The sequence below is a fragment of the Patagioenas fasciata genome, chromosome 32 (assembly GCF_037038585.1).
Source record: "Patagioenas fasciata isolate bPatFas1 chromosome 32, bPatFas1.hap1, whole genome shotgun sequence".
Lineage (NCBI taxonomy): Eukaryota > Metazoa > Chordata > Aves > Columbiformes > Columbidae > Patagioenas > Patagioenas fasciata.
Genome location: NC_092551.1, coordinates 2,825,890 through 2,835,385, shown reverse-complemented (window position 1 = coordinate 2,835,385; position 9,496 = coordinate 2,825,890). Strand labels below are relative to the sequence as shown.

General features: G+C 46.7%; 1 protein-coding gene across 2 annotated transcripts; it reads left to right on the top strand.

The window, feature by feature from the left end:
- The first annotated feature begins 957 nt into the window (after nucleotides 1-957).
- On the top strand, nucleotides 958-8,642 carry LOC136114014 (hepatic lectin-like). 2 transcript variants are annotated; one of them, XM_065859308.2, is made up of 10 exons: nucleotides 958-1,191; nucleotides 1,551-1,601; nucleotides 2,054-2,167; nucleotides 2,978-3,028; nucleotides 3,126-3,251; nucleotides 4,755-4,817; nucleotides 6,334-6,423; nucleotides 6,512-6,681; nucleotides 8,127-8,236; nucleotides 8,371-8,642. In XM_065859308.2, the coding sequence occupies exons 1-10, from the start codon at nucleotides 1,134-1,136 to the stop codon at nucleotides 8,504-8,506; spliced, it is 969 nt and encodes a 322-aa protein (XP_065715380.2). In that variant the 5' UTR covers nucleotides 958-1,133; the 3' UTR covers nucleotides 8,507-8,642. The 2 variants fall into 2 exon arrangements, with proteins under 2 accessions (XP_065715380.2, XP_071656794.1); XM_071800693.1 differs by lacking the exons at nucleotides 958-1,191; nucleotides 6,334-6,423 and having other exon boundaries at nucleotides 1,533-1,601.
- The last annotated feature ends 854 nt before the right edge of the window (nucleotides 8,643-9,496 follow it).

The following is a 9,496-nucleotide window of genomic DNA, read 5'->3' as shown; positions in this document are numbered from 1 at the left end:
TGCGATGGGGGGTCCCCAGGAACATGGGGACACTGGGGGGGTCCTGGATGCTGCAAAGTGGCTTTTTTAGGGGCTTTAGGGCATTTTCAACCACTCTGCTTTCAGTAGTTAAAGAATAAAAATGTATAAAACCCTAAAAGAGCTTAAAGACATAAAAACGTGGGAAGTTTAGTGGTGGGAGCCGGTGGTTTGGGGTGAAATTGGGCGATTTTGGGGGCGTTCATTAACAATTTGTTTGTTCCTTATAGGGGTCACTTTTTGGGGGGAAATTGAGCGATTTTGGGACCGTTCGTTAACGTTTTGTTTGTTCCTTGAGGGGTCACTTTTTTGGGGGAAAATTGAGCGATTTTGGGGGCATTCATTAACGTTCCATTTGTTCTTTGTGGAGTCACTTTTTGGGGTGAAATCGAGCGATTTTGGGGAGAAACTGAGTGATTTTGGGGGCGTTCATTGACGTTTTACTTGTTCCTTGCGGAGTCGCTTTTTGGGGGGAAACTGAGCGATTTTGGGGGCGTTCATTAACGTTTCATTTGCTCTTCGCTGAGTCACTTTTTGGGGGGAAATTGAGTGATTTGGGGGGCGTTCGCCAGGTCGCTTTTTGGGGGGAAACCGAGCGATTTTGGGGGCCATTCATTATCATTTCACTTCTTCTTCACCGAGTCACTTTTTGGGCGCAAATTGACCAATTTTGGTGGCGTTCATCAACACCAAAACTCCACACACCACCACCTAATCAGAGCCAAAACCCCAATTAACAACCCACCCCCTTAAATCACCGTTTTGCCCCCAAACCCAGCGCCGCCCGCACCTTTTTTCCCATGACCCGCGCACCAAAACACCCCGAAAAAGGGAAGAGAAAGCACCGAAGGGCGTTTTTGGGGCCAAACATGCAAATCGGCGACTCGCGGGCGCCGGAGCGCGGCGCCTGTTTTGCCGAACCGCGCCGGCTCCATTTGGGCGTCACCGGCACCGCCGTCAACACCGACCCCTAAAAACCCCCCAACTATCGCTCCGAACACCCTTAAATCCCCTAATTCACCGGTTCCCACCCCAAAACCCAACCCGCCGTGGGCGAATTGGCCCAAAACGGCGCCTTTTTGGGGCGAGCGAGGAGGAAGCGAAACGGCGGTGCCATGGAGACCTACGGCAATTGGTTGGGACCCCCCGGCAAGCGCCCGCCGAGGCAAACAGGTACGTTTTGGGGCAATTTAGGGAGATTTTGGGCCGTTTGCGTGGATTCTGGTTCAATCCCGGACTGGACTCCGCGGCCAATGGATCTGGATTCAGCCACTAAGCCTCAGTTCATAGGGACAACACGCAACATCCTCCTAATTTAAACCATAAAGGACAGCGATGACATCCTCGCGATGTCACACAAACCTCTGTTTGCACCCAAAAAACCCCAAACCTCCCGTTTTCACCCCGATTTCAGCACTAAATTCCACATCGGGCCTTAAGAAACCACCGGAACTTCCACCCTGTGGTTTGACCAACGCGGTTTCGCTTTCCTCCCCCTATCCCAACGCTCTTCTCCTTTCTTTTTTGGGCAGGAATTTACTCCGTCGCTGGGAAAATGACACCCGTGGGTGACTTCAGACCAGGTAATTTGTCCTAATTTCACCTTTTTGGGCTCTTTTTGCTGTATAAATGGAAAGCAGAACTCCCCAAGGTCCCCCCTTGTGCTTTATTCGGAGCTTGGCCACTCAAACGTGTCCCGCGTTTCGCTCCGAATTTGGCTCCTTGTGTCAAATGAGGTCAAATTACCCCCTAAATATCCCCAAAATTCCACTCTGGGGTGGATTTAGAGGGAATTTATCCATCCTCAATTTGCTAAAATTCGTCTCTTTTCGCTTAAAAATTCATTCGAATCACTTGGATTGTGGCCAAAATTCAAAGGGTGGAGCGACGGCCTAAAACTCTATAAAACTCCCTAAAAATCCACCGATTTTGAGCAAAAGGTGTAAAAACCTCGCGACGAAGGTGGGAAAGGGGGTGGGAAAGGGGGTGAAACGCAAAAACCACTGATTTTCCCCCATTTTTCCCCGTTTTGTAGCGTCTCCCGACAGTTTCGACGATGATTACGACGACGTGTCCTTATCGGAGTCGAATCGGGGCCCCAAATTACCCGCGACCCCCGAGGATCCGCCGAGGAGCAAAAGTGGAACAGGTGGATCATGCTGGGGCTGATTTGCCCCCAAAATCCCCCCAAAATGCCCTAAAATCCCCCCCAAAACACCACCCCGTGACTCTAAAGCTCCTCCCAACAGGGGTTTAGACCCTGGTGGGGAAACTGGGGCAAATTTGCCCCCAAAATGCCCTAAAATCCCCCCCAAAACACCACCCCGTGACTCTAAAGCTCCTCCCAACAGGGGTTTAGACCCTGGTGGGGAAACTGGGGCAAATTTGCCCCCAAAATGCCCTAAAATCCCCCCCAAAACACCACCCCGTGACTCTAAAGCTCCTCCCAACAGGGGTTTAGACCCTGGTGGGGAAACTGGGGCAAATTTGCCCCCAAAATGCCCTAAAATCCCCCCCAAAACACCACCTCGTGACTCTAAAGCTCCTCCCAACAGGGGTTTAGACCCTGGTGGGGAAATGGGGCAGATTTGCTCCCAAAATGCCCTAAAATCCCCCCAAAACACCACCCCGTGACTCTAAAACTCCTCCCAACAGGAGTTTAGACCCTGGTGGGGAAACCAGGGCAGATTTGCCCCCAAAATGCCCTAAAATTCCCCCAAAACACCACCCCGTGACTCTAAAGCTCCTCCCAACAGGGGTTTAGACCCTGGTGGGGAAACTGGGGCAGATTTGCCCCCAAAATGCCCTAAAATCCCCCCCAAAACACCACCCCGTGACTCTAAAGCTCCTCCCAACAGGGGTTTAGACCCTGGTGGGGAAACTGGGGTAAATTTGCCCCCAAAATGCCCTAAAATCCCCCCAAAACACCACCCCGTGACTCTAACACTCCTCCAAACAGGAGTTTACACCTTGGCGGGGAAACCGATGTCTCCAGACCCTCCCCAAAATGGTGAGTCGCCCTCTACTACCCCCCCCATGCCATGGCGGAGCCCTTGGCTGCGTCCTCACCCAAAAACCTGCGATTTCGCCCCAATTTCTTCCTGTAGGTGACCTGGAGCACGGAGGCCCCGGGGGCCGGAGCCGTGGGGCGACGTCGGTGGCCATTCTCTACTTCTTGGTGGCGCTGAGCTTTGTCGCGTGGGTCCTGCTGTTCGCCGTGGGGCTGGTGAAACGTGAGTGGCCACTGGGGGGGTCTGCGTTGGGTGAAAAAGAGGCCGGTTTGGTTAAAATGGTGAAAAAACAACCAAAAAGAGGCGGTTTTGCTGTTAAAATGTGGCTCAGCCTGCTGGGAATCGGGTGTCCGGTGGGGTGGGGAATGGGGCTAAAAGGCGTTCGGCAGCACAATTTGGGTTGAATTCCACCTCGGAATGGAAATAACAACAAGAAGAAGAACAAGAACAAGAAGAAGAAAAAACAAGAACAAGAACAAGAAGAAAGAACAAGAAGAAAGAATAAAAAGAACAAGAAGAACAAGAACAAGAAGAAGAACAACAAGAAAAAGAACAAGAAAGAACAAGAAGAACAAGAAAGAACAAGAAGAACAAGAAGAACAAGAAGAACAAGAAGAACAAGAAGAACAAGAAGAACAAGAAGAACAAGAAGAACAACAAGGAGAACAAGAAGAAAGAACAAGAAGAAAGAACAAGAAGAAAGAACAAGAAGAAAGAACAAGAAGAAAGAACAAGAAAGAACAAGAAAGAACAAGAAAGAACAAGAACAAGAACAAGAAAGAACAAGAAAGAAAAAGAAAGAACAAGAAGAACAAGAACAAAAAGAACAAGAAAGAACAAGAAAGAACAAGAAAGAACAAGAAAGAACAAGAAAGAACAAGAAAGAACAAGAAAGAACAAGAAGAACAAGAAGAACAAGAAGAACAAGAAAGAACAAGAAGAACAAGAAAGAACAGGAAGAACAGGAAGAACAGGAAGAACAGGAAGAACAAGAAGAAGAACAAGAAGAAGAACAAGAAAGAACAAGAAAGAACAAGAAGAAGAACAAGAAGAAGAACAAGAAAGAACAAGAAGAACAAGAAGAACAAGAAGAACAAGAAGAACAAGAAGAACAAGAAGAACAAGAAGAACAAGAAGAACAAGAAGAACAAGAAGAACAAGAAGAACAAGAAGAACAAGAAATAACAAGAAATAACAAGAAATAACAAGAAGAACAAGAAGAACAAGAAGAACAAGAAGAACAAGAAAGAACAAGAAAGAACAAGAAAGAAGAACAAGAAGAACAAGAAGAACAAGAAGAACAAGAAGAACAAGAAGAACAAGAAGAACAAGAAGAACAAGAAGAACAAGAAGAACAAGAAATAACAAGAAGAACAAGAAGAAAGAACAAGTAAGAAGAAACAAGAAGAAGTCATTATCATCATTTAAATGAAAAAATATTTTTTAAATTTTCTTTTAAAAATATTTTCCTTCAAAAATTAAATAAACCAAATCAATAATACTTAATAATATTAATAAAAAAATCAATAAATATGTTAAAAAAACTTTAGGGGTTTAGCCCCAAATTTCCCCCATCCTGGAACCTTCCGCGGGCTATAAACCCAGACTAAATCTGCCCCTTAATTCCCCGCTCAGCCCCAAAAAAGCCCAAATTTGGGCAGATTTGGACACCATTCGCCATTCTTCACCCTCACCCAGCCCTATTTTCCTTCCTTTTCACCCCAGAGATGGAAATGTCGGCCGAACTGAAGCTCCTGCGCTCGAACTTCTCGGAGAGCCAAGCAGACGGTGAGCGGCGTCGATTTTGGGGGCGTTTGGGTCATTTTGTGGCACTGGTTGGTGTCAAATCACCCACCTGTGAACCAATTCTGGAGGAATTAGCCCCAAAAAGGAGCGATTTGGCCCACGGGATTCATGCCCATGAGGATCCCATTTGGGGATAATAACATGGGATAATAACATGGGCCAAATCCTTCAATGAGTCATTAATTACATTATATCATGGGCCAAATGCTTAAAGGAGTTGTTAATTAAATATAGAATGGGGCAAATCCTTCAATAAGTCAGTAATTAAATTATATCATGGGCCAAATGCTTGAAGGAGCCATTAATTAAAAATAGAATGGGGCAAATCCTTCAATAAACCCTTAATTAAAATATATTGTGGGCCAAATAGTTCAATGAGTCTTTAATTAGATATATAATGGGCCCAATCCTTCAAGAAGTCATTAATTAAGTTATATCATGGGCTAAAGCCTTAATGGAGTCATTAATTAAATACAGAATGGGCCCAATTCTTCAATAAGTCGTTAGTTCAATTATTATCGTGGGCCAAATCCTTAAAGGAGTCATTAATTAAATACAGAATGGGGTGAATCCTTCAATAAGTCATTAGTTCAATTATATTATGGGCCAAATGCATAATGGAGTCATTAATTAAATACAGAATGGGCCTAATCCTTTGATAAATCATTAATTAAATTATATCATGGGGCAAATCCTTAAAGAGGCCATTAATTAAATACAGAATGGGGCAAATCCTTCAGTAAGTGATTAATTAAATGATATCATGGGCCAAATGCTTAAATGAGTCATTAATTAAATGCAGAATGGGCCCAATCCTTCAATATATCATTATTAAATTATATCATGGGCTAAAGGCTTAAATGAGTCGTTAATTAAGTACAGAATGGGGCAAATCCTTCAATAAATCCTTAATTAAAATATATACTGGGCCAAATCGTTCAATGAGTCATTAATTAAATACATAATAGACCCAATCCTTCAATAACTTATTAGTTCAATTATATTATGGGCCAAATATTTCAATAAGTCATTAATTAAATTATATCATGGGCTAAATACTTAATGGAGTCATTAATTAAATACATAATGGGCCCAATCCTTCAATAACTTATTAGTTCAATTATATTATGGGCCAAATATTTCAATAAGTCATTAATTATATTATATTATGGGCCAAATGCTTAAAGGAGTCATTAATTAAATACAGAATGGGCCCAATCCTTCAATAAGTCATTAATTAAATTATATTGTAGGCCAAATGCTTAAATGAATCATTAAATATTGAAGGATTCGCCCCATTCTGTAAGTTGTTAATTAAATTATATCATGGGCTAAATGCTTAAATAAGTCATTCATTAAACTATATAACGAGCATAGAGCAGCAAAATGTCCCCCAAACCCATGGCCCCTATTGGGGTTCCTGCACATGGAAAAGTGGTAAATCTTGGGGGGAAAAGGCTGGAAATGGGGTAAACGGGGGCATTTGGGGGTCGCGCAGTGCGGCGGGAGCTGCGGGAGCGGCGGCGCGAGCAGACGCGGCTGCGGAGCGGGATGCAGCGGCAGCACCAGGAGCTGCAGGACATCGCCGGTACGAACACACCGCATTTCCCCCCAAAATAACCAAATTCCCTCCCTTTCTGCGGCCGTTTCTCATCATCTCCCTCCCCACCAACCAGCGCTGATCTGCAGGTCCGTCCCCGACGGCAAAAAGTGCTCGGCCGGGTGGCAAATCTTCGAGAAGAGCTGCTACTTCTTCTCGTCGGAACGGGCGAACTGGGAGGACGCCGGCGAGCTCTGCGCCGACCAGGACGGGCATCTCGTCATCGTCGACTCCGAGAAAGAACAGGTGCGCCTGGAGGGTTGGGTTGGGTTGGGTTGAGTTGAGGGAGTTGAGCGAGATGAGTTGAGTGAGTTGACCTGAGTTGAGTTGAGTCGAGGTGAAATGAGATGAGGTGAGGTGAGCTGTGCTGGACGAGTTGAGCTGAGTTGGGTTGAGTTGAGTGAGCTGAGTTGACCTGAGTTGAGTTGAGTTGAGTCGAGGTGAAATGAGCTGAGTTGAGGTGAGCTGAGATGAGTTGAGGTGAGCTGAGTTGAGCTGAGATGAGTTGAGGTGAGTTGAGGTGAGTTGAGCTGAGATGAGATGAGTTGAGATGAGTTGAGCTGAGATGAGTTGAGATTAGTTGAGCTGAGTTGAAATGAGTTGAGTTGAGGTGAAATGAGATGAGTTGAGGTGAGTTGAACTGAGTTGAGCTGAGATGAGATGAGTTGAGCTGAGATGAGATGAGTTGAGCTGAGATGAGTTGAGATTAGTTGAGCTGAGTTGAGTCGAGGTGAAATGAGATGAGTTGAGGTGAGCTGAGTTGAGCTGAGCTGAGTTGAGTTGAGGTGAAATGAGATGAGTTGAGGTGAGCTGAGTTGAGCTGAGTTGAGGTGAGCTGAGTTGAGGTGAGTTGAGCTGAGCTGAGTTGAGCTGAGCTGAGTTGAGCTGAATGAGCTGAGCTGAGTTGAGATTAGTTGAGCTGAGCTGAGTTGAGTTGAGCTGAGTTGAGCTGAGATGTTGAGATGAGTTGAGCTGAGATGAGTTGAGATTAGTTGAGCTGAGTTGAAACGAGTTGAGTCGAGGTGAGCTGAGTTGAGGTGAGCTGAGTTGAGCTGAGATGAGTTGAGATTAGTTGAGCTGAGTTGAAACGAGTTGAGTCGAGTTGAGCTGAGTTGAGACGAAATGAGCTGAGCTGAACAAGTTGAGCTGAGTTGAGCTGAGTGAGTTGAGTTGAACCGAGCTGAGCTGAGTTGAGCTGAGTTGAGTTGGGTTGAGTTGGGTTGAGCTGAGTTGAGCTGAGTTGAGCTGAGTGAGTTAAGTTGAGCTGAGCTGAGTTGAGCTGGGTTGAGCGAGTTGAGCTGAGCTGAGCTGAGTGAGTTAAGTTGAGCTGAGCTGAGTTGAGCTGGGTTGAGCGAGTTGAGCTGAGTTGAGCTGAGTGAGTTAAGTTGAGCTGAGCTGAGTTGAGCTGGGTTGAGCGAGTTGAGCTGAGCTGAGCTGAACAAGTTGAGCTGAGTTGAGCTGGGTTGAGTTGAGTGAGTTAAGTTGAGCTGAGCTGAGTTGAGTTGAGTTGAGCTGAGCGAGTTGAGCTGAGCTGAGTTGAGCTGGGTTGAGCTGAGTGAGTTAAATTGAGCTGAGCTGAGTTGAGTTGAGTTGAGCTGAGCAAGTTGAGCTGAGCTGAGTTGAGCTGGGTTGAGCGAGTTGAGCCGAGCTGAATTTTGGGGACTTTTTTAACCAATTTTGCCTCGTTTTAGGGATTTTTAGTGGAGAACATGAACAGCAGCAGCCTGTACTGGTTGGGGGTGACGGACCAGCTGCAGGAGGGAAACTGGGTCTGGACCAACGGCGACCGCACCAGCATCAGGTAACACCCCTAAAAATGGGGAATAATCAGGAAATCAAAGGAAAACGGCAAAGTTGATGCACCAAAAATTCACCTTTTTGGTAGTTGTGCATAGACTTGTTGCGTTTTTAATCATTTTGGCCCCGTTTTCACAGTTATTGGGACACATGGACGGAGAACACGGACAAGGAGCAGGAGGATTGCGGCGTCATCGGGGCTGGCGGCGTCTGGAGCGACGAGCGCTGCTCCCACGCCCACCGCTGGATCTGCGAGAAGGCCTGGAATTGCTGATTTTCCGCTTAGTTTTCCCCGTTTTCATGCAATTTTCCAAAAAAAAAAAGCAGATTTCAAAATTATATCATGGGGCAAATCCTTAAACGAATCATTAATTACATACAGATTGGGGCAAATCCTTCAATAAGTCATTAATTAAATAAAGAGTGAATTCATCTCTGAATTTCTCCTTTGTGGAACTCAACAAAGCCCAATAGAGCCCAACAGAGCTCAACAAAACCCAACAGAGCCCAATGGAGCTCAACAGAGCCCAACAGAGCTCAACAAAGTCCAATAGAGCACAGCAAAGCTCAACAAAGCCTGACAGGGCCCAACAGAGCTCAACAAAACCCGACAGAGCTCAACAGAGCCCAACAAAGCCTGACAGAGCTCAACAAAGCCCAATAGAGCCCAGCAGAGGTCAACAAAGCCCAACAGGGTCCAACAGAGCTCAACAAAGCCCAATAGAGCCCAGCAGAGCTCAGCAAAGCCCAACAGAGCCCAACAGAGCTCAGCAAAGCCCAGTAGGGCCCAACAGAGCTCAACAAAGCCCGACAGAGCCCAACAGAGCTCAGCAAAGCCCAATAGAGCCCAACAGAGCTCAGCAAAGCCCAGTAGGGCCCGACAGAGCCCAACAAAGCCCGACAGAGCCCAACAAAGCCCGACAGAGCCCAACAAAGCCCGACAGAGCTCAGCAAAGCCCAGTAGGGTCCAACAGAGCTCGACAGAGCTCAAGAGAGCCCAACAGAGCCCGACAGAGCCCGACAGAGCCCGACAGAGCCCGACAGAGCCCGACAGAGCCCGACAGAGCCCGACAGAGCCCGACAGAGCCCGACAGAGCCCGACAGAGCCCGACAGAGCCCAACAGAGCCCAACAGAGCCCATCACCCACTGTGATGACACCATCACCCCCTATGGTGTCCCCACCACCCCGATGTCCCCTACAGAGTCCCCATGACACCAGCAAAGGCCTCACCACCCCATTGTCCCCAACTGCGTCCCCACATC

What these genes read in the sequence shown, in the direction of transcription:
- LOC136114014 (XM_065859308.2), top strand. Translation starts at nt 1,134, where the DNA reads ATGGAGACCTACGGCAATTGGTTGGGACCCCCCGGCAAGCGCCCGCCG. An exon ending in GCGCCCGCCGAGGCAAACAG is followed by an intron (nt 1,192 to 1,550) that starts GTACGTTTTGGG and finishes TTTTTTGGGCAG; the next exon opens with GAATTTACTCCGTCGCTGGG. An exon ending in GGAGCTGCAGGACATCGCCG is followed by an intron (nt 6,424 to 6,511) that starts GTACGAACACAC and finishes CCCACCAACCAG; the next exon opens with CGCTGATCTGCAGGTCCGTC.